The sequence below is a fragment of the Coturnix japonica genome, chromosome 5 (genome assembly GCF_054131305.1).
Source record: "Coturnix japonica strain WE chromosome 5, WE-NBRP24, whole genome shotgun sequence".
Taxonomy (NCBI): Eukaryota; Metazoa; Chordata; class Aves; order Galliformes; family Phasianidae; genus Coturnix; species Coturnix japonica.
Window position 1 is genome coordinate 18,742,621 of NC_140667.1, and position 26,027 is coordinate 18,768,647.

Genomic DNA, 26,027 nt, shown 5'->3' on the forward strand with positions numbered 1-26,027 from the left:
CCTTCAGGTTGCAAATGCTTATCACAAGTCATGTCCAAGCAGCAAACTTCCTCATAAGTGATGCCTATGTGGCATCATATATCAAGAGAGAAAGAGTGCACAGACAATATGGTGCGTTTCCTGCCACAAGCAATATGCCAACTACCCACTTGTAAAGTGTATGAAACATCTCACTTCTGAGTACTTTAGCAAACAACTACAGAGTGACCTTCTCAGAAATCCTTTTCTTTATAAAGTTCCTTCCATTATGTATCCTGGTCCTCTCTGAGAACTACAGGACTTAGAATTCTACAAGTTCAATGCAAATCCACACTGCTATCCTGAGAATATGTGTAATTTTGGTTCAATGGGGAACTGTTTTGCCACCACCAGTGCTCTAAAATCAGCTGTTACCACAATATCCATGAAATATTGACAGTAACAGCAACTTAACTATTTCTGCAATAATTAATTAAAAGAGGCTATTTTTATATATGTGTACAAGCATATAGATTTTGAGAAGTAACAAAGCACACTTGTATTTCAGCTAACAAAATGGACTTGGTAACACTGTTGCTGAAGACCTGTTTCTGTTTTGTGTTATGCACCACTAGCAGCAAAAAAATATTGCCTGCATCTCTCAGCTTTCTCACAAGGAATGACCTGTAGGTGTGCAAGAGATAATTGTGAAATAATAAGATCAGAACTAACTGCTAGAACAAGATCTGCACTGTCTTGGATGTTGAGGTTTACTTTATGTATATGAAGCTTTCATAGGCACTAACTTGTTCCTGAAACTACAACCACACATTATATAAAAACAGAGACTTGCAAGTCATGGATATTCCCCTAAATGTAAAATATTTGCAATAGTTAACCCCACCTAGCCGTAGACAACCAGTTAACATCATGCTAGGAACTCAGAATGGGTCCATCAGACCTAATGTTTCTGAAATAATGCCAAGTTGCTCAAGATATTTTTTGTAGTTTTGTGGCAGTATCTACGTGATATACAGCCACACTATGTATATCTAACTACATTATTCACACACACACAAAAAGCCTATTTAGCTGCTCAAGAGCAAGGGACATCACATGAAGTTACTAATTCTATATATTATTTACAGTGAAATGATTAAATTCTTCACAAAACAATGATGAGTATGAAATAGTCCCACGTATGATTACCTCTTCACAGCCATGTGCCCCCATCCATACTCAGTAGTTCACAGGTCCAAGAGGTCTCTATGGAGAGCTCTGCACAGCCATACCCCAGTGCCCCTCACAGGCTAAGGAGCACTTTCCTGGCACAGACATGTAAGCAGCAGAACTTTGCCCAGCGGCTGCACAGCTGCTGCCAATGATGCTATGGTCATTTGCATGCAAAGCAAAGATGTTTTAAATTGAAATTCGGGTAGGTTTGAATTGAATTTTTAAATAGACCCCAACACTCTCAGCAGCCCAGTCCTGTGTAATCTACATCTGGCAGGAGGGTATCTTTAAATAACCGCTCTTGGTTTTAATTTCCTAAAGAGCTCTACCATGCTCTTCCCTGTCTGCAACAACTCTGCCTGCTCTCCACTCCAGTGGGCAGGTGGGAGAGCAGCAGAAGGGGAGGAAATGCATTTCAGTCTGGAGGCCCTCACCATTAGCATTAAAAAAGCAAACACTATCCCTATTAAAAAAAAAACATTCTCCAAGATAGCTTCTGGTGTCTTTAAATTCTCAAGATACTGTTTAGATAGTGCCAGGAAGAACTGGGCCTGTGATAGTACAAAGGAGCAGATCTCATCTGTCCCATCTCCTTTAATGTCCAAAGGAGGCCTATAAAGATGGTAAAGGGTCTGCAGGGCAAGATGTATGAGGAGCAGCTGAGGTCACCAGAGCATAGGAGGCTAAGGGGAGGCTTCATGGCAGCCTACAGCTCTTCACAGGGAGTGAAGGGCAGCGCTGAGTTCTACTCTCTGGTGACAGCAACAGGACCTAAGGGAACAGCATGGAGCTGTGTCAGGGGAGGGGCAGGTGGAGGTTAGGGAAAGGTTCTGCACCAGAGTGTGGAGGGCATGGAACAGCCTGCTCAGGGCAGTCTGCATGGCCCCAAGCTGCTGTTGTTCAGGGAGCACCTGGACAATACTCTCAGACGCAGGGTTTGAATTTTCCATGGTCCTGAATGGAGTCAAGATATGGAATCAGTTGACTTTGTAGATCTCTTCCAAATTGGGATATTCTATGGTTCCAGTATTTTCGTTTTACACAGGGCATAATTTAACTGAGCAAGATCATTTGAAAGGTCTGTGACAAAGCCATTAGTAGAACTTAACTACTAAGCAGCAGTCACAACCATAGTGCACTGTACTGCAGTGTCTTTCGTCTTTGTAACAGAAGCAAAAGGAGAAGAGGGGGAAGGGAAGGCAAAATTAACTTCAAATAGAAACAGATCAGAAGAAGACAGTCTCAAACAGTCAAACTCACATGATTTCTGCTTCAAACCACACACCACCCTACAGATACAAGTAATTTATCTCAGTAAACAAACTGACTTTAAGGTACAAGTTTGTAAGAAAACCTTAAAACATACAAAACAAATATTGAAAGTTTTGCTATGAAAATGTTAAAGCTCTTAATGCTCTCTCTTCTGTGAGCTGTGCACTTACCTGAAGTATAGGCTTCACAGTGTCTGCACAGTTACATCTCAAAGGTGACGTAGATGAAGAAATGAAAGTCATTTTCCAGCACAGTAAAAGACATTAAAAATATATGGAATTTTAACTTCATTTGAGGTCTACAGCATTCTCTAGTGCCACAGAGTAATGGTCTTAAAAATGCATCCATAATACACAAGCAGAGATGGAAGTTACTTGGGTTTTTGTTAAGAAACCAGTCCCAGCCTTCTGTTGTTTCTGCGCGTATATTTAAAACATCTGCACACAAAATGCTTATGTTAATTTTAATATGGCCAAAATAAGGACTTATCATAGAATCATAGAATTACCCAGGTTGGAAAAGACCTTGAAGATCATCAAGTCCAACCACAGTCATCTCTCTGATCAACTCTGCACACAGCTTCACGTAAACTGTGCTCCAAGAATATCACATCTTTATGCAAATGTGTTGTGCAGACACAGTTGGTAACTTTTTCACAGTGTACCAACAGCAAAATTTCCTGCTTTATTGCATAGCTGAAAAATATGGAAGAAATATTATTAGAATTCGGGAGTCTAAGAGGAAGTGGAAAATATCTGTCCTTACTAATGTAGTCTTTAGCTTTAGAAAAACTTCTGTGGTTGTTTCACTTCCCCGCCCTGCAAACCTTTTCCAGAACCCACTCCATAACTGTCCTGCTGTCTGAATAGTTAAGGCCATCCTGCCCCTGACAGAGGAGAACACTGTTATAGTGACTTCATTGTACCCCACGAGCAGATGAACTGCAGCAAGCTGTGACATTATTTCTCATTTCAATGCTATTTACTGAGATAGAGCTGATTTCTTTTAAAAGAAATAACATAAAGTATTTCAACTTTATCAGTCATGTCTTCTGAAGGCACTGCTCTTTTCTCAGGGTTACCTTTTCTTCTGTTGCTGTAACCTAAATAACCTGTATTTTTTGTGCAACACATTGGTTCTAACATCAGAAGTGTGCTGAGCATTGTAATTCCAGTGCCAGTGCTCAGTGGGAGCTGGGGACTCTTGGCAGATCTTGTCACAGGCTTATTATGCTGCCTAACACATAGCTGTAGACTGTGAGCTTCAGGGTGTTTTTTTTATGAATAGCAAACCATTGTTGAAGCACAGGTATGCAGTCACTGTGGTGGTCCTTCAATCCACAGGAAAAAAAAAAAAAAAAAAAGGCTGTTAGATTTAGTGTCATAAAACCTCTGACCCTCTCTGTAGGAAGGACAGTAGATAGCAGTGTAACTGCAAAGAGTTTAGGTCTGTTTCAGCTCAGACAGCTTTAATGTTTGTATATGTTGCACAACAAATATACAAAAAGGCAGTGAATATAAGATAGCAGGAAGATGCTTTTCTCTCCTCCATGTACTTAATCTATTTCACCTTTAGAACATCAGAATTCATCATTCGAAATAGTAAGCAAGGCAATGGTTATATCTTAACGTTACTGAAAATGGAGGCTGTTCCTCAGGGTCTAACATAGAAATGTTAACAACTCAAAATAGAAGTAATAACGCTCTTCCAGATTAAAATGCATTTGCCTGAGGTCCCCCATATGTTGAAGGAAGAGTTAGAAGCCTCAGAGAGTAATTCAGTCATTTATGACCTGAACTGCTCTCCAGAGGTGGCTCCCTCAATAATTAATCTCAGGTGACTACAGCTCGAACTTAACTTTAGTTAAGTGCCTAAAAATAGGTGAAAACAATTTGGGCCTTTTTCTTGCTTGTCAAGTGGCACTTCTGCCACTTGGATCTGCCTGAATAACACACAAAGCAGAAATTATAACCAATACAATGTAATATTTTGTTGCACAATTATTCATTTATCATGTCCTGTAGAGATCAAATCAGTGGCTGTCACTTTTACCACAGTGCTTGTTTACACTAGGATTTGAGTAAGAATATCAGTCTCTGTAACATATCTATTGAAAGAAAAAAGGAAGAGCAATCAACTCATGTACAAAACTTCAGGTTTCCTTTTTTTTTTCTTTGGTCCAAGTACATGCCAAGTCCAAAATGGCTGAAGAGTTTTGCCATCCAGTGAGTTAAATGAAAGTGTGCAGTAGCCACAGCCAAATCCTTAATGAGGATGCTTGGACAAAGCCCCAAGTATTTAATGAGAAGGTGAAAAGAGCCCCTTGCAGCTCAGAACTGGCTTCTGTCCCTCTGCCAGCAGAGTAGTCTGGGGATTTCCTTCAGCTCCGTTGTCCTTTTGCTGTTGTTTCCCACAGCAGATACTTAGACACATTTATCTGGCACTATGTGAGAAACGAAGAAAAAAAAAGAAGAGTCTTCTTGAACAGTCCCCTGTGGCCAGGCCACAGCCAGACATAATTACGTGGATGGACAGGACTACACTGAGCTGAAAAACAATCACAGAACTAAATAATAAATTTTTGGATTCTTCATGCCTTACTAATTTAACGAGCACATGAGGCACTTTTAGTGATGGGAAAACAGATACAAATGCTCCAGTCAAATAAGCCTAGCCAGTGCCAATCCTCCAGTGGGAGGCAGCTGTAAATATCGTAAACCATCTTTCTTGAGTGCCCTTTCAAACACACCTGCCTGCCACCATAGCTTCTATGCCATCTACCTCTGAATGAAATCCTGGAATATGAAGGAGGTACTCTTGGCATCTCTCCCTCCTGTTGGATTCAGTATGAATGATATTTGTAGGATAGATACAACAAAAGGCACTTCTGCTGCAATAGCACTAGACAGATGGGGTGATTTATCCATTATTACAAAAGAACAAGGGAAAAATAGGCCTAGTAGGTAGTGCTGTGCTCAGCCCACTATCTTATCCCTCTTACTCTGTACCTAATGGTTATTTTCTCCATTGGCTATTTGCTTGTCTGTTTATAAGGAAAAAGCTGAAATAACAAACAATCCACCATTCCCACTGTCATTGTTCACTGTATTCATCCATGTTCCATGACTCAGTCACCCTCCATACTGTACAGATCATCATACTGTATTTCTCAGTCAGGGCGGTATTATAAGAGTGCAACATGACTCACTCAACTGCATTTTCCTGCAGCCTGTACCCCTGTCAAGGACTACAGAATTTGCTGTTGATAGGGTTCTCAGAAGGCCAGGATGAGCACAAGTGAATCCACAAGAAGGGTCAGGATACAACTAGGAGGGATCTTCCAGAGCTCTTTGCAATGCAGCATTTCCAGGAGACACAGTTCTCAGCACTGCATTAAGCACATATCCAATACTAAATCTGTAATGCCAAAATGCACTGGATCTACTTAATTAGAGCTCCTGTATTTCCTCTAGCATACCAGTAGGTAGGCAGCCAACATACTGGCACCTCACTTTAAGAAGTAGTGCCTCTCAAATTGATACTCTCTGGGAGTGACGTTACTATGTTGGTCAGTTAGTTCTGGGAGAGGTGGTCACCACTGTCACTGGAGTGCCTTTCCTGGGGGACACGGCTTCCTGGAGGAACCCAGGTCAACAAGGTGGTGAGTAAATGCTGAAGAGGTAGGTTGGGTCGGAAGGCCTGTGTATACATGTAGCGTACGAAATTCTGCTCTTGTTTGTGCCAGTTTAAAGTCCATCAGCGTGAAACTTACTCAGAAGAGCTTCCTAGTAACTTTCAAAAAGTGCCGTAATTTAAAAATCAGGAAACCTTAATAAAGATACCTAGAACTAACAAACATTTCTGCATTTTAATGGCCTTAGAATATTGGGATAACTAAACTGAGTTGTTATATAGGAATCTATTAATTCTTTTACATGTTCTTCACCTTTTCTCTCTCTTTTTTCTCTTTCTCTCTTTCACTCTGTTTGTTAACATTTATTTGTTATTACTGTACGTTGCTTGCAACTTGTGTATGTTACAGACTGTCACTTTTTATTCTGTGAAGCTTTTCTCCAATTCCCATCAACCTGAGCTCCATGTTGGGCAGCCGAGGAGATTACAATACAGTTATTTAATGCAAAAGAACAAGGAATGTCACAGACTATAGGTAACTTCATTGAGGTTGTGACACAAAACCTGATGCAAGGTATTAATGCAGAGTAAGTACTTGGTATGACAACAGAACTACTTAGTTAAATTATCTTTTTTTTTTTTTTTTTTTTTTTTTTTTTTTTTTTTTTTTTCCAGATAGTCTCCATGGAAAACATAATTTTTATTGCTCTCCAGCAGAAAAATTCCCAAGCCTACCAATTTAGGATTTTTGTCACTGTCATTTTGAAAACCAACGATGCCCACATTGATGCATCATGATTCATTTTCAGAGGCTTAAACCCATATATTCATTGTTCTCCTCTATGCTACACTTCCTTCCATACTGTCCAAGCCATCATTTCATCATCATTTGTCGGTGGTTTAATATATCTTCTTCATAAATCTTTTTTATAATTTAGTAAAGTTATATCCCTTTCACTCTAAGGACCTGCTTTAACAACAACTAAAATGAGCCTCTAGCCATGGGATCCATGTTTCTTATTCCTTCATAAGGCTCTGGAGCCCATAAAAATTGATTTCTGCAGCCAAAAATGGTCTGGCACACAGGGGTAATTATTATTTTGCTGAATCAGGTCCTGACCAAGGTATTTTGTTACAGTCTCCCCCAGTTACACAAACAATACTTTGAAAAAACAGTAAAAACAAACAAACAAAACTTGATAGATGTCTCTGACAATTTCTGGAGGGAGAACATCAAATCTATTGCTTCTAATTGTCTTCTTAGATGCTAATAAATTCCGTGTTAACTCAGAAATCACTATAGAGAAATACTAAGTCAAGAAAAGCTTATTTTACTCAGATGGCAGTTTCTTTATTTCCTGATTGGCTATTAGGTTCTGAGCCTCCCTTAACCTGTAACAAACTTTAGATGGAGTCTACTATTAGAAAAAAAAAAAGATTTATATTAATTCAACTGTTGAGCGGCCAATAAATATTAATGGCCAGTGATTACTATCCAGACAGCCAAAAGAGAAACAACTTGATATCACAGGAGTGAAATCTCAATTAAGGAGACTTGAGAGAACAGGGAATTGAGCTGTGATTACTGTCTTTCTACACATCTCAGAGAGAAATAGAAGAATATGAAGTCAATGGGGAGTTTCTCATAGCTCTTAACCCCACCACAGATTAGATTAAGTGCCTTTGGATACTTGGATTCACACCCTAAGCTTCATTGTAATCATATATGCTGAGCACTAGAAATATCAGGGGGGAAAAAAAAAAAAAAAAAAAAAAAAAAAAAAGTTGAACTACAAAAGCAGGATGCAAAAAAAGGCACACAAAATGTATACATTTTGTCTATAGTAGTCTGTTCTCCACCAGCAGCTGTAGTAGCCTCACAACTGCTCCACTGTGCACTTTCAGTGAAAAGCCCTGTAGAGAAAATCTAGAGCACAACAGTTCTCCAACCTCACTTTTGCTATGCTGTCCCTTTTCCTATATTATTGTGTCAGCCTGAGACAGGAAAGGCCATCATACCAAGTATGCCATCTTCAGTATAGTATAACATTGTTAATGTTTGCCACATTGAAAGCCCTTAGATGTCAACAGAAAAGTGTAAAAAGACTGAAAAACAAGAGAGCAAGTAGCTCACTAAATGAACAATATAACATTGCTTTCTTCAGAGATCCAGTTGGATTAAAGATCTCTGCTGAGAGGGACCTCACAGATTCTTCTTTGTGAGAGACCAGGCAGCTACTGAATGTTAGGAACCATGCAGAGTGACGTGGGTTGAAACTGAGCAGATGCTCAAGCTGCGAATGAGTACCAAAATACTCTCAATTGGTCAGGAGTGAGCTTATGTATAGACTGTAATAATGGCAAAACCAGGTTTGGGATCAGGGCTATAAGAGTACAGCTCTCAGTAAGCTGTAGATTCATTTTTAGGTCTACGTAAGATGGTGGGATGGAATGTAACTTCAGTTAGATAATATATACCTAGTAAAAATATCTGCACCTTTCAAGCAGCTTTCACAGTTCTAGCACTGGTGTTTCACTTAACTGCTCCTACCTCCTTCCTGTGCATCAACTCCCTTCCCTGAAGGCCCTTCAAATTTCCTGAGTCTTTGTGAGAAGGCAAGTGGCTGCTCAGGGAAGTTGTAAATATTCAGCCTGGGTTTTTGTCTCTCTTAATCCTTCTAGCCACCCTTGTGGCTAGAAGACAGTATGTTTCCTTCTGGAAGAGATTGCTAGTGACCTAATGGGTCCAAAGAAAACAAATCTACCGAATTGCTGAGTTTCTGATTTGAAGCTCTGAAGGCCCCATCTTCTTTAGCACAATGCCAATGAACCTGGAGTGATTCACAGAACCAGGCAGGTAAAGCCAGCAAGGTGACTGTGATAATCTGCTAGCTGTAACTGGTAATTGTTTGTAGCCTATGCTATGAGCAAAGAGTTGTGCACTAGTGCATGGATGCTCTCTCCGGTGCTTCTACCACATCAAGGAAAAGAAGTTCTCCTAAGTTTTTTTCAGAACACCCCCAGTTTAAATTTAAATTCCTTTAAAATATAAAATTCTTTCTCTGCTTGGAAATACCTGAGACTTTTCAACTGTGGCTTTCTGCAAATGGAAGCAGAGAAAACAGGAAGGAGGAGGTTAAAAGAAACAATCAAGTGGAAACCACACAAATGTAGCTGCGAAACAAACTACGCACCTGGGAGATCTGCTGAATACTTTCTTCAGACTCTAAGCCAAATCGTTGCAGGAAAATGTTTAAATGCTGGTGCAGTTAAGTAGGTATTCGCAGATAGATGATTATGGAGATAAGGTTCCATGCTGGGAGCCAGAAGATTTTGTTGTAAATAACTTCTTACATAGCAATAGGGTTGTCATTTCACTGCATGGTAGTTTTACCCATCTGTAAAACAGAGATGATAACACTAGCTTTCCTTCATGAAATAGTACATGGTATAAAAAGGAAAAATGTTATACAAGCCTACAAAAATGTTATATAAGCCTAGATCCAATTCTGCAAACAGGGATGGAAAGACTGTTGTAAATCTGATAGGCCACAATCAAGCGTGTGAAGTTTTAAGTGCCTAGAAGTTGTTGTCGTTGCTATAACTCTGCTGATAGCCACCAGACAGTATTTATTGCAGGATCTTTGCCTTGGCTAGAGTCCTCTTAAAGCCCAGTCAGTCTTGGAAAGAACAGATATGCAAATCAAAGCTTAAGAAATCAACCTAAACAATATAATTTCACCCCACCTTTAGACTTAATATCCGAAACTGTGCACCATGTGGGTCTGCTAATGAAAGCAATGAAAACTTCTCACGGTTGACAGATGACAGCAGAGAGGTTTTCTCTATTTCCATAATAGATTGATAAGTTATTAAACATCACGTGATTCCCAAGTCTTGCCTTTACTGATTTAAGTGCTGCAGAGAGTGGTTTGGAATAAAGCTACTCATCATCTGCTTACAAGCACAGCTTTCTGTGCTGGTAATATAACTCTTTCCTAAGTATTATGAAAAACTTCTCTTGAAGATGACCAGCCAGGGCTGTCCAGAATGTGGTCCCTACTGCACAGCCTGTGCATGGAATAACCCAGGGATGTTTGTGGTACAGTTTAATGATTTGTGTACATTGCTACTCTGTTCCCTTTCTGTGTAACAGAAATAAAACAAAAAGGTGGTAGATTTTCAGCAGCAAACACAGAGAAAAATTCATCAGCATTAAAGGGCCCTGAGGAGGCTACAAGTTACAGCTCAGGTTGCTATGAATGTATGACACATCTTAAGAAATAAATTCTTGTCATTGAGCACAATAGAGCCAGAAAACTGCTTCCATAGGGACCAATGGCTGCTATTAGCAAGCAGCGTGACCCACAGCCAGCCTTCTCAGAGGTGTTTTGAGCTCCAGAAACAGACCAGTAGCCCCTCGATCGCTAACCACTTAGTCTACTCGAATGTGACCACGGGGATTTCAAAGATGCCAGTGCCTCGCTCCTTGTAGGATTAGGGCCATCTGCCTGTAGCAGTTGAAGCTTATGAAGAAGCCTAGTGCTTTGTTCATCCCCAAAAGGCCAGCAGTTCTCCCAGAACACAGTTATGTGATGTTGAAAGCAACAGTTCAGTACCTGCAGTGTCACAGTTACCATGGCAGCTGTGCCAGGCTTTTGTGCTGTTAGTGGTACTTAATAGTAGTATTGCAAACAGAAAGGAATTGCAATTCATTGCAAACATCTACAAACCACAGAATGCCCCTATAGCTATTTTTCTGGTTTTTAAAACATATTGAGGGAGAGAAAATGTTACTACCTCTCTCTGGGGAAATAACTGGCTAAGTCTACATGGAGAAGAAAGGAGGCAGAGGTGAGATATGCAGAAAAGACTGTTTCTTTCTCTGTAGTGACAAACCGGTGACATCAAAATAAAAGTAAAGGCATATAATGCAATTACTGGCACAGGGATAGATGTATATAGCACATGTCATATACATCAATTTGTGTGTGTGCACTCAAACATTGTTTGAAAAGGCTTTTGTCCATTATTCATCTGTCACGTCCATCTGATACTGCAGGATTAGAATTGTATCTCTGAACCCCATCTAATGCCATTTCTCTTTTGGTCTTGTGTTATTACTTGGCTACAAAACCACTGAAAAATAAATAACAGTATCATGTAGCATTCAGGATGAGACAGTATGTAAATCTAGAAGAGGCTCTGGAATTAAGTTTACTGATCGACTTTATCTTTCCTTAAAGTCTTGCAGGACCACCCATTGCCTTACAGTCTTTAGTTAATAAGCATTGTGCAACCAAGATTTAGAGTGCTGCCTACAGTTACTGGGTCTCAGCATTTGGAAAGCTTCAAAAAGCACATTTGGACTGTTTTTTCCTCCCTTCAACCAAAATACTCATAATGAGCTGTGCCATATTTCGAGTATATTCTCAATATACCAAATTGCACTTTTAACTCTAAAGTAAATCCTACACTAAATAGCACTTTAAATTGCTTTATAAACGTCATTCAAATCACACAGAGAAAACGTACTTTTCTCAGTCTATCTTCATAGGAATGTGTGGAGCAAAATGAGCAAATCTGACAACCTATTTTCATTATTTACAGCCAAGCACAAATTAATTTTCTACATTCATGGCCTGCTGTAGTGTTTTCTATATGTAGTGTCCCATGCTGGCATTGCAAATACTGTGCATGTTTCAGATGTGAACATCAGAAAATTGATTTCTTTTTCCAAATCCATGTTCTGCTGTCTTACTCCCATACATAATGTACTCTGTGTGTCTAAAACGTGTACAGCCATTCTGCATGACTGGTGTCAGAAATGATATTTCAAACACCCGGAGTAAATTCAGGGAGGGAAAAAGCAAGAACTTTTCCCTCTGGGAATATTGCACGAAGGCATAAATCAGCATAAACAGAATATACTCAAATGCTCAAACACAACTCAGTCCACTGCCTCTCCCAAGTTCTGAGTGACAGTAGGCTTCATGACGAGCAGGTCATTCATGCACCATCTGACGTCATGCAAAAACATGATCCGATCTCTAACCGTGGTCTTCTGCTCGCAGGACTAGGAACCACTGCAGGCCCGTTTCCGAAACTGCCCCTCTATGCGGAAGTACAGGCGGCGGCTGTCACACCTAACGTGATCACGTTTTGTTTCTCCTCCCACTTAACAGACTTTGTTTTATTTTGGTGCAGTGCACATGAACGCAGTGTCTAGGACAGATGTGCTACCTTTCATAGTGTTGCTATAGAACTCATTAGCAGCTTAATTTGCAGCTGGAACTAATAAACAGTGCATAGTGTTTCAATAGCCTTCTGCTTATATGTTTGAAGATTCGAAACTGAATGGTGAGGTGGCCAAGGCGGCGCTGGCAAACGAAGACTGTCCCCACATAGACCAGGCTATTACGCCTGATGAGGGCCTGCCCTTTACCCGCTCTGGCACTCGGGAGAGATATGGACCCTGCTTCCTCTTATCAACCGGGGAATATCCCTGCCCGCCTGATGGAGGAATAAGAAAGGGTATGTAGCTGGGGTCCTGTAACTATGTAGTTAGCAATCATTTTAAACGAATAAGAAAAAGTCAGCTATAGCTCTAACACGCAGTAGTGCGCTTGCTGTAGAGATGCACGTTTGGGCTGGAAACCACCACCTGATGTCTGCATTTGGAGTTTCTAACCTATTTCTTTCAGAAAGAAAAGCCTGAGGAGCTGTAACTACCCCTTGCAGCTATGCTAGACAGTTGAGACTTCCACCCTAACCAGTGCAGTAAGCTTCAGTGGAGAATGCTCTGCAGTGTCCTCAAATTAGTCCATTCTCCAAGGAGAGGCCAGTTAGCACTTGACAGCAACAGAAGTCTACCACTTTAAAAAGCTCACAGATTTTACAGTCTCTGAGGAGCAAATACTTGGGAGGTAGCAGACAAAAAAAGTTAAAACACTGAATCAAAAGATCCTCAAGAAACACTAAATGATTATTCGGCTACCTCAACAGAGCACTAAAGGAAATTATTTGGATCTTCATTGCTGTTTTGCTCAATAGAGGAAGAGAAGCACACAAGAACATCTGTTAGCACAGGTGTCTTCAATTGCAAAATAATTCACCTGAAATCACTTTCTTTTCATAAATTAATCATTACTAGTTAGTTTCTCTGACTTCTGACAGATACAGGTCTCTCAGGAGTCATTTCATTTTAGTTTCATTATGGCCAGAATCATTTATTTAGTGACAAGAAGTCAAATTGAATGAAAAAAAAAACAAAAACAAAAACAAAACCACCTTCCCTTCTTAAAAAAGGCTATGTTTTGTTTAAGTTACTTAAGCTGAGGAAACCATACAAACCAAAATCAGAATGACATGCATATGCATAAAAGTAAGAAACGGGGAAATTGGAAAGGTCTGTCTCTTCAAATCAGTGTTTATCACTGGTGTACTGTATATAGTATATGATACAGTCAATATTTTAAAACTGCAAAGATTGTACGACGTAACCATACGCTGAGTATGGAGTATAGAATTCCCATGTGCCATTGTATGATGGGCAATAGTTATAGTAAATGCCAGTTATAGATAGTGTATGTATTTATAAGTTTAAAGCTTATCATCAACAAAGATATAGTTGGACCACAACACTTTCATATGAAAGTATAACCTCTTAAATTTACCTTTGTAGCAAAGTGTTTTACTTGATTCTGTATTGGATAAGCATTGGCCGCGTTCATTCAGCCTGGGCGAGTTTGGGTGGTTCCAGTGGATCAGGGGAACACTCCAAATGGCACATCCTTTGGGATGAGGAATGTATGGTTTTCACGATGCACTGCAACTGCCTCTCGTTACTGAATGAAACAGAGGCTGGTTGGCTAAAGAGTAATATACGTCAGCATATTGTTGGCCTGTTTGAAACACGTTGAGAGCATCTTAATTGTTGTTCCAACAGAATTTCACCCATAGTTTGTGCAACTCTCTGTACACTTGCTGAGCTGTTTATGTGCATGTCTGAAAAAGGTGGGGGTGGGGGAGGGAGAAACAAAAGCATGCTTTTGTTTTCCTTTTTAATGCTGAGAACAAAGGAGTAGTATCTCTATAGCAACAAAATAAATTACATGGATTTTGCTGCCTTTTTTTTTTTTTTTTTTTTTTCCCCCTCTCTCTATCCTGTTCTCCTTCCCCAAATCTACCAGAAGCCTAAATTTTGCCTGAGGTCAAAATGCATGAGGTGACAGGGAATGGTATGTGTGAGTGTACAATCAAGATATCAAACATCCCCCTCCTACTGACTTTGTTTTAGGGTACGACCACATCGCTGCCTGTAGGATCAATTACACAGCCTGACTATCCTTGAAAAATGATTTTTTGTTGTATTTTTAAAACTTGCTCTTTACTTCAGTGGCCAAGTGAGTCAAGTTGCAAGCGATACTACTCTAGCATGTCTGTGCATGCAGTTGCTATTAAAGTGGCTACAATGTTGACCTCATTCTTAGTCCATTCTGTCATTGATCCAATGCTGTACTTTGCATTTTTCTTTTAAATGAAGGTTACGAAATGTCACGGAGCCTTAACAGCATAGCTGGCATAAGTGGAAAAGCGATAGGATTATCCTCAGTGTCTGCGCCCTACAGCTCTCCTAGTCCAGTGAGACGTTCTTGGTCTCCCATCCCATCTATTTTGTAGCATGGATCAGTAGCAGAGAATGGTCTAAAAAGCTTTATTTTCAATTAGCCTATGCTATGTTGCATATAACCCAGGTGACTAAGTCTGAAGATGCAATGTCTCACAGTAGCACCTGCTGGGAATGGTGTTACTACTGATGCTAGGTGACAACACTCTTAAATTGCACTCAGATGACAATAGGCAGGCCATTCACGTGGTACTGGTGGGCCATAATGTGCTGCATGGTATCAGTACATAGGATGAAGGGTAGATGCACCAGATAGCTTCCTTCCTGGTGCATCGTGCTAGTCTATGCTTATTGTGGCTAATGGCGGATCTACTGGCTCGGTATGGAATGGGTTAGGCATATAGTCGATGCTGAAACATGCCAACGATGGAAGATTTTGCTTTTCTCAGGATATTTTTGAGCCATAGGAACCCTGCAGGAGTTTGAGCAAACAAGCACAGTAGGATGAAACTTTGCATGGGCGCCTATCTTAAGCTGAAAGCAATACTCAGACACACTAGAGAGAGGTCTCAGTCTGGCTGACTGCATGGAAAAAAAAACCCTGTTGAAGAAGAATATGGCTGCCTCTGCATGTAGCTATTTCACCTTTTCCTCCTTCCTTTAAAACTAAGATGCCGAGCTTGATGTGAAAAGCACAGGAAAGAAGCTCAAGTACTGATTGTATTCTTTACATGCAGATCTTTGCAAAGAAAGTCCAGTCATTGCTAAATATATGCCAACAGAGGCAGTCAGAGTGACCTGACAAGGCAAGATGGAGATGAACATTGATGGCTAATAAGCATCTGTGTGGAACTGTGCAGGCATAGAAGACCTTCTCATTTGGACAAAGTTAACTCGCTCCATGCAGGTTTTATGGATGATTCTTCGTGGTTCTGGAGTTGTACTAGAGATGCAGGCTTTTTCTACGGCCAAAACGTAACAAAACTGTAGAAGATCTCTCTTTTTTTTTTTTTTTTTTTCCTTAATCTATTTTTTTCTTTTTTCTTTTTTTTTTTTTTTTTGTTCCATAGCATGAATTGCATGAAGACAAAAATTAAAAAAAAAAAAATTAAAAAAAAATAAAAAAAGCAAGAAACACTGCAAATGTATGATTAACTTTAAGGAGGAAAAAAAAAAAAAAAAAAGCAAAGTTATATATTTTCTTTCAAAGCTCTTTACTTTTACATACATTGTTGTAGCCAAATGTAAAACATAAAACTGTACATTTCTTTGCTATGGATCGCTTCTTTTTGTATACAAGATACAGAGTAATGGTTTTAAAAAGTGCAATCAGGCAGTCATCGGTCATATTGACCACGCCTTCACTGATCATCACACCGACATGGGAATCAAGAACTTTTAATCCAACTAGACGTGTATAAAAATAAGAAACTATTTTCTGTCTTGTTTTTGTTGGCATGCTTGTGACACATGGGACCTTCCTTCGGACCTGACAGTAACAGCTGGTCTAGATTTAATTTTCCAGCTCTGGTTATGTTGTATTTTATTGATGTATAGATCCAACGTAAAGACCCTTCATAAATTGTTCATATTAAGTAATCAGTATGAATTTTTAAAAAAGAAAAAGGTGTTATTTTAAAACTGGGACTTATAGTACAAAAATCAGGAAAATACTCAAGTATAAATTGTCTCAAAGTTTAAGAAACAAGACAACAGCATTGTATGCAATTTAGTACTGAGTAAAAATGCATGCACAATGTTATGCAAAACAATTCTAGCATGAAATAAATTTTGTATCATGGTTTCAGTGCCTGCTGTATAGTGTAAAAGGGAATCCTTTTCAGAAGCGATCAGGGGTTTCCAGAGACTTGCTTCTAAAACCTTGAATAAATACAGTGTTCTCAACAGAACTGTAGGAGAAAAGCTTGGTATTGCTCTGGTTCTAAAATGCTAACTTGGGTTAGTAGATAATAAATGAAGCCTGCAAACACTTGATACAACCAGTGTCTGAAGAATTCACATCATTAGTAATTTTAAGAGGAAAGATTAAAAATCTCTATAATTATCTAGGTATCTTCCTTTTCCCTCCCCAAGAATAATAAAAGTTTGTCTTTTTAGCTGATGAAATGAATTCAGTTTCTTACTTTTTTGGACTTCATCCTTCCCTTGTTCCTCATTGAGCCACAACAGTCCACCTGATTCAAAACCCTGAAAAAAATCCAAGTGCCCAAGTAGTGCTTTATTTGCCACACAAAACATGCAGCATTAAGAATCAAGAAACACAACAGGATTGGGTTTCATTTTAGATCCTGGAAATGAGAGCTATGGACTATGTGTCAACATTTTGGAGAAGTACTTTCCATATGGAAGGATACATCTTTATCCTCACATGAAGCTCTTTTAAAGAGTTAGAAACCTTCCAGACAGAAGCTACAGCATCTGGGGCTGCAGAAGAGAATGAAAATGGAACAGTGTCCCTAAAGTTTGGAGAACATAGAGATTAAAACAAAATAAAAAGAGAAGAAACACTCGTGGCTCTGGTAAGTGCTGAAGTATAAACAACAGCAACCACCAACTGCAGTTGGACTTTGTCTTCATAAAATTACTACAAAAGAAGAATGAAGGAGACCTCCATCTGTGTTTCAGGAACACTGAATGAGATCTGATGACCTGAACATGAACATAATTAGATGAAGCTAAGCTAACAGAGAAGCTTTCTAACAGTATGTACTCAGTTTCTACTTCAGTCAACTATCCTCCCTTCTAAGGACTATTTTTCTCCTACTGTATTAAAGCCGTTTTTCACAGCTGATGAATAGACGATTTTCCTACCTTCAGAGATAAGATCCAGGTTAATTCAGGACCCAAAAGTTGCCTAATGAACAGCTTTCCCTCTCATAAGAAGCCAGGAATAGATTTCTCACATTTTTTTATTTAATGCTAGAACTCAAGGATCCTGTGTGAAGGCTGCTCAAATTCTCCATTACCATAATAAGGAACATGAACAATTCAGCCTTGTAAATCCCACATAGGTCTTCCCCTTCTGCAGTGCTTTGCATATATATGAGCTTTAGCTATAATGAACAGGTTGGGTACACGTGGCCTAACTGTCATTCTGTGCTACTGTTTGCAGTACAACATCTACCAGCAACATTTTCCTTTCAGTATTCCTTTTTCTAATTCAAGGTACCTGTGTCTTCAGGCACCTTCTGTAAACCCTTCAGAAACTCAATGGTACTTCCCACCTGCTGGTCCTCAGGAGATGCTCTGCAGCTTAAGGTCTCCCAGACCCTACTGCTTCCCCTTGCACTTCAGAAACAGCATTGACAACTGGAAAGTTTCAGTAGGATTTGCTGCACCAAATCCTGACACCTATTCCAATGGGAAGCTTAATACAGCATACAATCTGCTTTACATTTAAAGAAGTCTTCTGGGTTATTAAAACATAAATGCTTCAAACATGCTCAGTCCCATCACAGGGGGTATATATTTTAATGAAAGAATTAAGACACACAGCTGGATTCTGGCCTCACACTTGCAATAATGCCACCAACTGCTTCTGATGTCACCCACAGTAAAAGCAGCAGCAGAGTCAGCAGCTGAGCTGCACTCTGCCCCTTTCCTGTTGGAAGTGAACATCCAGTTTTCTTCCCCTGGAACCTCATTTCCCAGTAATGGACACTCAGACAGCTGAGCCTGCCTCAACACTCACGCTCGTACTGACTGGCACTCACCGTGGTTTATGGCCTCACAGGCATCTCACCCCAGCCATATCTCCTACACGCGCAGCCCCATGCCCTTCCTTTCCTGGGCAACCCAGATGTGCAAAGCCCTCTCCACAACTACTGCTTCAGGCAGCACGGACCCGAAGAGCCATTTCTGCTCTCCCACACCAACAAAAAACCCAGCTACTACCACTGTGGTAACAGTCATGTGCACAGTCATTAATCTGGATAAAGTGATTCGTCACATAAATTGCCTTCTTTCTCCCTAAAGTTTCAGGTCCAAGAAGAAAATACATCACTGAAACAAATGTCTGCTAGAACAAATGAGAAGACTGAAATACATCAGAGAGCAAGCAGGGCTAAGGCAAGGACGCTCACAAGGAAACCAAGAACCCAGCCACTTATGAAAGATATCCTGAGGCAATCCCAAGCGCAGTTATTAGCCTAACACTTTGCATATCCTCTTTATGGTTTCAAAGCACAGCAGCACCCTGTTCTGCTTTCCATATATACACCGAAAGCAACTTTGTCTGTCTGCTCACACAAACTAATTTCACTTCATGAAAATGTGCTTCAGTTATGTAGGTTATCTTGAAGTTGCTCATCTATTTGAGTTTGGGCATAAAACATCTGTCTGTTCAGAAGCCCCAAAGCCTCTGCACTCATCTAATACTGCAGGTGCACCATTTCCCTCTCATGGGAATATGAATGCTTGCTTGTGGTCAAGAGCAATATTTAAATTCAAATTCAGCCACAAATTACAAAGTACATCCAGGAACTGCATCTCTTGACTTTCTTTGCTTATCACATAAAACACAGAAAGATGAGTTTCCTGGCCCTGGCTAACAAAGCCAGGTTTCCAGCCCCCATCACTCACTAAACTATATGCAAGTATATAGGCCCAAACATCTCCATACAAAGAGCATGAGCTCCAAGCCTTTCACTGGCTTCTCTACTGCTCGCCCTGGGGTTTGTCAGTCAGCCTCAGGTTGAGTGTTGCTGTCATTTTGATATACTTACCATTGAGGTCACACATGTCTGCAAGTATGCAGCTCAGTCTGTGGCAGTGTGACACCAACAGCCATGGAAAGAGGAAGGGGGAAGGACGGTGGGAAGATAGTGGTGCAGGAAAGTGGGAGAACAGAAGGACATGAGACTGGTCTAAAGAGTGAGGTGAGCATGCAGCAGGATTGGAGTAGGTGAGGAACCAGCCATGGGGTTGGTGGAGAGGATGAAGAAAGCAAGGTGAGAGGGAAGTAGGAGCATGAAGCTTACCTACAAACTTCAAGGACCACTGGCCTGAAGCAGAGTCCCGGCCTGGGCTTCACAAGACTGGAATTTTATTCTTGGTTCTGCTGTAGACATGCTGAGTTACCTTGGCTGGGACCTGTCAATTTTTTGTGCCTCATCGCCTGTTTCTGCCATATTACCCTCTTTTTAAAGTGTTCTGAGGTCAAAAGATGAAAAGTGCAATTTCAGTAGAAATAGTTTTTCATAATTAAGCACTCAGAATTAAGGCATCAGAGGAGAGCAGCAACTACATTATGCAAGAGACACCATGTTTCCTGGTCTGTAGAAGAACACAGTGCTCTTATAGGAATTCCTTTTCTTTAGTACTTTAAAGCAGAGTATTATTATGGAAAGTGATTAAGCACCCACACAGTTAAAATGACAGAGCATCTTCATTACTGATTGGCAACTCCTCTGCTGCCCTAATTTAAGTAACACATGTCTTCATGCATTCAAATCAGTACAAACAAAACATAAGCGAAACTCATTTGTCTTTTGAAGCAAAAGAAAAATAAAAACATTCCAAAACATAAAAAATCTCCCAATTCTTAATTCTACTTTCAAATAATAATAATAATAATAAGTGTAAAACCAGTCTTTTAGCAAAGTGTTCACATGCACTTAAATGATAATGATCAGGGAACTGTCGTCATACTGATTGTATCGTGTATGAGTAACAAGTTGGTCTATAGACAAAGCAGTCTAGAAATAGAGCAGAAAGAGGAAAATTAATTGAGAGGCTCACAAACACAGGAACTGAACTTAGGACTTGTCCAACCTGCAAAGGCTTGCCTGGAAGTGAATAAAATCCGACATGTCACAAACCAAAAATGCCTGAAGAAGTTTCAAAAAATAAACGTTCATCCCCATGGCCAGCTCGTATTCAGGAATTACTTTGTTGCTCTTGATGCCAACTAAACTGAATAATGTCTTCTTCATAACTCTGCATATGATTCCCCCCTCTCCCAAAACATAGCACAAAGTTCATCCAGGCCACAATTCCAGTACTCAAAAACCATCTTCATTGCTGACTACTCCACTGCATATTGTCTTTCAGTGTTCCATAGAGACAGAAATGAGTAAAAATTGCCTCTGTGTTAAAAATGAGGGAATGTAGAAATAACTGAAAGATGAATCTGTGAACAAAATTAGCGAAGAGCTGCAAATGTCCCTTGGTTCATTCAACAGCTGACTAGCAGGGTTACAAAATAACAAAAGCAGCTTTACACACCCAGTTTCTTCCATCAAATTCAAAGGTGCAAATGGAAAACACCTCCCTTCACTGTTAAATTTTTAGGCCACTTCCATGCTATCTAACCATTTCAATTTAGGACTACGAAACCGTTCTTTCTAACATAGATGTCAGCCTTTATCAGGAATTAAGAAAAACACAAAAGCTATCAGAAAAAGAAGAAAGCATGTTCTTCCAAGGTTATTTTTGGAAATAAATTTAGAGTTTGATATGTCTGAAGTTCCAATCTCCAGCTATTTTTCTGAGTCAGCCATTGTTTTCTATCAGTTTGGCAAAAGCCCATTCTTTACTGTACATATTCTTAAACCACACCAGATGATTATCTCCCATTTCCAGCCTTTGGGAAGCAAGTCGTACATTTTCTTCTTAAGTATTTTTCTTCCCTTTTCAGCTGCTCTAAACTATAAGCTGATAGTAAATAATAAAAGCATGACTAAAAACTGGTGAAAAAAATTTAGAGCCTTTTTAAAGAAAGCATCTAGCTACGAGAAAATGTATAAGGCTTATCAAAAAAGCCACAAAAATTACCAAAACTGCTAAGAGAACAGAGGGGGCTATTTAGTGAAATCATAACCATGGTTTTAGTGAGAAAGATCTGCCATCTTGACGATGAAATTGACTCCAGTCTTGCAAAAGTCAGGTAAAACTTTCACCCAGAATTTGTGGGTTTTAGTGGAAAAGTAGAAAGGATTAGAGTCCTCACAGGACTCAATTAAAGATTTCCAAGGCTGGAAGATGAGAACACATGATGCTGTTTCAACTGAAGAGAACTGGAAATGTCAAGATGTATGAGAACAAAAACTCACTGCAAGTATATAATTCATGTTCTTAACAAACAATAAGAGGGAGAGCTATAACATCCAGGAAACAGAACAGCTTGTGATTGTCCCTCAGCCCACTTGCATCATGCCAGCAAACTGGAATACTGTACAAGGCCTTCATTTTAAATTCCCACCCTCCTCTTATCTGCTTTAGATGACTATGCTAGGTTTTTTCTAATGCCCCTCATTTCAATGTTTGTCCACAGCTTCCCTTCTCCTGTACATCCAAAACTTACCTCCTTTGTCTGTTTTCCATCCCTGACTTTAAGTCTTATGTCTCCAAGATGTCATGTAAAACAAAATGAAAGCACATTCCAAGCAGGAAAGCATAAGCTCAAAGAACTACACAAAGTCAAATAACACCAGTGATTGCTAAGTGGCCTAAACAAATCCTCCAAGAAAAAGAAACTTCTGAACCGGGCATGTTTTCCTACTCACAGCATTCTTTAAAATGGTGCAGAGGTGTCTTGTACAGGTTCAAACAGAGATTGGTTGTGTAGCAACTGAAGGTGCTTTATGGCTTCAAACAAGACAAGTATGTACAGCAGCTTCCTTCTCCTCTTTTGCCTAAAAGCTTAAGATCTCTCTGGTCTGAGGGTTAACAGTTCAGAACTTCACTTCATCCACCTCCTCACACACACACCTCATTGGCAGGTTGCTTATTTTCAGAAAATGAGAAGGGAAGAGAGAATAACTAAACAGACACTTGCTTACCTTCCTCCAGCGTTACAGAAATATTACAAACCTTGTTAATTTATTTGCATCTGAACATATCTTGCTTAAGTAAAAGGCTTTCTTTGTGTAGCATAAAAGACCTGCATAAACACATCCTCTTTGCACTGCAGAAACATCAGTGTAGCATGCTGGCTCTACATTTTGCTTTGCAATGACTGACCTTCTCTGGGACACCAACTGACAATACTTATTGAGCATCGGCAACAAAGAGCACTTCTTGGCTTGATTGAGAGCCTTCCACTGTGTGCTCCCTTCCTTAGGGCAGAAAGACTTTGCAGAATAAAACATTTTACAGTATCAGCAAACAGAGCATGCTGATATATAAAACATAGCTTTCATTTCTGAATGAATAACTTTTTTTTCTTTTGCCATATTCAATTGCATACAGTCTACAATGAATTGTCATTCATTCTTCATACTACAGCAGCACCTAGAGATCCTGACCAACTGCAAGGGTGTATGCAGTACATCGAGTTCTCCAGACAAGATATTACTTCCCAGCATTCCTTCGTATTTCCAAGGGCAAGCTTGTATAGCAGACATGAAAGAATGACCAACAATTCAAATAACCAAGTCCCATTTATTTGTTACATCATTTGTTAGATTCCTCTGAAAGGGACTGCACCAACAGCTTACTCAACCAAAACATGCCGAATACAGCAAAACCTAGGGCCTATGGGTCACATACTAGCTGTCATTAACAAAATTATTCTGAGCGTACTTCCCACTGAAACAAGATAGTGTTTGTTCAGTACACAGATCTGAGGAAAACAAAAGAAGGAACTCCAGATAAAACTGCCCAAAAAACATGAGCAACTGTTCAGTGCATGTCTCAGAGAGGCTGTTTTAGGTAGAAAATAGTACTGAGGAGTCAATAAATAGCAGTTCGGTCAGAGAAGTAAAAAGTGTCAGAAGTAGCAGTCCAGAACAGGGTATTACTGTGAAGAACCACAACCGACAGAAAAGAGAAAATGATGGAAGATTCAATTTTGCACAGTTTCTTTTAGTATCTGCAATGCAGTTATAATAAGCTCCATGGTACAAATTACTTCTCCATAGAATAGAAAGAGAAAACATATGAAAATGAGGCCACGAACTGTAACCACTGAAAGAGCCAGGAGAAAAAGACTCACAGCCCATATACCACCACCTTATCTCCCTCCCCCCATGAATTAGCTGACAGTCATTAGAGTTTAGCCATCCTATTTCCTAACAGCCCTTCTCTTAGTATTTTGCAGTACTGTACAACTTCCTCCCTGGTAAGCCCTCATTTAAAAATTATACCACTGTTCAGTAACAGTAGTTCTCATTAAAAGGTGTGTTTACCACACAGTAGTACTCCCTATATTTACAGCTTGAAATACATCAAATACCACAGCAAATTTAACTACTGTGGGTGGTTAAACATCTCGCTTAATGGCATCCACTGTATTTGTGTGAAAGAGTTCTATAAATAGCTTCCAAAATTCTGCTTACCATAGGAAGTTAATAGTATCCAAAGACAACTTACACTTTTCTCCCACCATAATCAGTGTAAGGCATATGTTTCTCTACCCAGCACTCACCTGGAGCTATTACTGTGGGCATGCTCTGATCAGTACTTCAGGTGGGCTGCCAAGATGATGTGAGAGCTGACACTACTGGGAACATTCTGGTCTGCCTTTTAAGCTCGAGAACTTGTAAAAAGTTTCTGTTTATTTGGAAGTCTTCCTATTCAGCTGCAGCTACAAATACATGAGCTATGTTGGATCAAACTGTCCTCAACAGCTACAACTGACTTACACTCTTTGACAAGACCACTTCTCTTGCTTCCAAGGGCTCTCTGAAGATTTTCTTTCCTATCAAAAACTTTAGGCTTGGTTTTCAAGTTAATAATAATTCATGTGGATCTGCAGCCCTGTGAATATATTTTGAATGGATGTCTGGCACAGAAGATAATTCCTCAGAAACGCTATTCTTCTCAGTTTAATCAACATGTAGTTTATTTCAGAAGGGCCTCATTTTCTCTTTCTGCCAGTCTTCTAAGTTACTTTTTTTAAAATCCTGTTCCTCTGTTTAAAACGTGCACGTGTCTCTATGTTATCTGGCATTTCTCTTTTCAACTGGATTTTTCAAGATGCTGGGAGCTCACAAGCAGGCAGGTACAAAACATGCTCATAGTGACATATGGATACAATAATAAAAGACCAGAGCCGGCCCCACGTTTCCACCTTCTCATATTGTTTCCTCAGGCTGAATTTTTACACTAATGATAAGCGGTTAGACAGGCAGTTTCCTCCTCAGAGACTCCTTAAAAAGACAGGGAAAAGTCATTCTTTCTTCAGTGATATTGCATCAAGGCAAAATGTCATTCTACCTGTGGGTATGAAAGTTGATTCCAGTGCAAAGAACCCATGATATAACTTTTTAAAATAACTGTCCAATTTTTATTTTTCCCATACTTGTCTAAGCATGCTCAGTCCTTTTAGTTTGGGAACAAACTTCTGCACTTTCCAGCTGCTGTGTTAATCTTAGGCAATCCTCTGGCAGAACTTCCTAACAGTGCAATCCAGTGAAGTCCATCCACATCCATGTTGCTATGATTTCTGGTGTCCTGAGTCTAACGTGGAGTTTTGACAAAGAGCCAAGGAGTGTCCTGCCCCACATCCAATTAAGATCTGTTTTGCATAACCAAGAGCTTTCACTGGCTTTGGTACATGAACATTTGCTTCTGTGCCATCACCACACATCCCGTGTTCATTCCACCCCCAAGAGAAGCAACAGCCACCTGCAAGAGAGGAAACAAAACACTGAATAAAGACCAAAACCACAGTACACTTTCTTAAAGCACAACATGTAAATTCTGTCCCATACATAGCTAGCATAAGAAGAAAAAAAAACAAACACATAAAACCCCCTCTTATTCTCAACAAGGGGTATTTCTTCCCAACTTCATTTTCCTTATTTGGCCATCACAGAACTGTTTGTGAATTTCTGTAAGGAAAAAGGAATCCATGCTGTAAGAGAGTGATGTTTCTCATGACACCACTATTTCTGATACGCAGCAGGTAATAACAGCATGAAGCACCACTCCGGAGTACAAATAATTAGAAACAAAAAGCCAAAATGCACAAAATTCCATCTCAGTTATATTTCCGGAATCCTTTTACTTTTCAAAATTGGCAAACCAATTGCTCTGTATTCTCCTCCAAACTCCATTCTCATCCTATATCTCTACATATCATTCTATCAGAAGTTCTGTAACTAACTGTAAAGGTTACTAAAATCAGATAGAGTTAAAGGAGAGCTTTTATTTTCTTGATGCTCTTTGAGGAAATGGACTACTGCAAAACACTGCTAGAATGCCACAGTAAGCTCGATACAGCTCACCTCACCCAGCAGTGCTGGTTCTCATCCTAGAAGGCTACAGATTTCCTCAATAGTGTGTGATACCAACAGCCAAACATACAGCACAAATGCACATGCTGTGCTGTACAACA

At 39.8% G+C, this 26,027-nt stretch overlaps 2 protein-coding genes across 11 annotated transcripts in view; one reads left to right on the plus strand and one right to left on the minus strand.

Annotated features, from left to right (window-relative positions):
• The window catches only part of KCNC1 (potassium voltage-gated channel subfamily C member 1), a 108,470-nt gene that overhangs the window by 76,188 nt on the left and 6,255 nt on the right, over positions 1-26,027 (plus strand). The window contains exons 3-4 of one of the 9 annotated variants that reach the window (XR_014946486.1): positions 12,171-12,630; positions 15,463-15,869. The exons of 3 other annotated variants lie outside the window; for them this stretch is intronic. Coding sequence is in view for 5 of the 6 variants with exons in the window: in XM_015864165.3 (XP_015719651.1) it covers positions 12,442-12,630; positions 14,642-14,778 (326 nt within the window). In the remaining variant the exon portion in view is untranslated. Of the gene's footprint in view, positions 1-12,170; positions 13,364-14,641; positions 16,848-26,027 lie in introns of those variants that run through there. 5 more of the 9 variants (XM_015864165.3, XM_015864166.3, XM_015864164.3 and 2 more) reach the window with 5 other exon arrangements.
• The window catches only part of TPH1 (tryptophan hydroxylase 1), a 145,552-nt gene continuing 142,633 nt past the window's right edge, over positions 23,109-26,027 (minus strand). Inside the window, exon 11 of one of the 2 annotated variants that reach the window (XM_015864176.2) lies at positions 23,109-25,315. In XM_015864176.2, coding sequence (XP_015719662.1) covers positions 25,125-25,315 — 191 coding nt within the window. In that variant the 3' untranslated portion in view covers positions 23,109-25,124. The remainder of the gene's footprint in view (positions 25,316-26,027) is intronic. The other variant, XM_085548646.1, reaches the window with a different exon arrangement.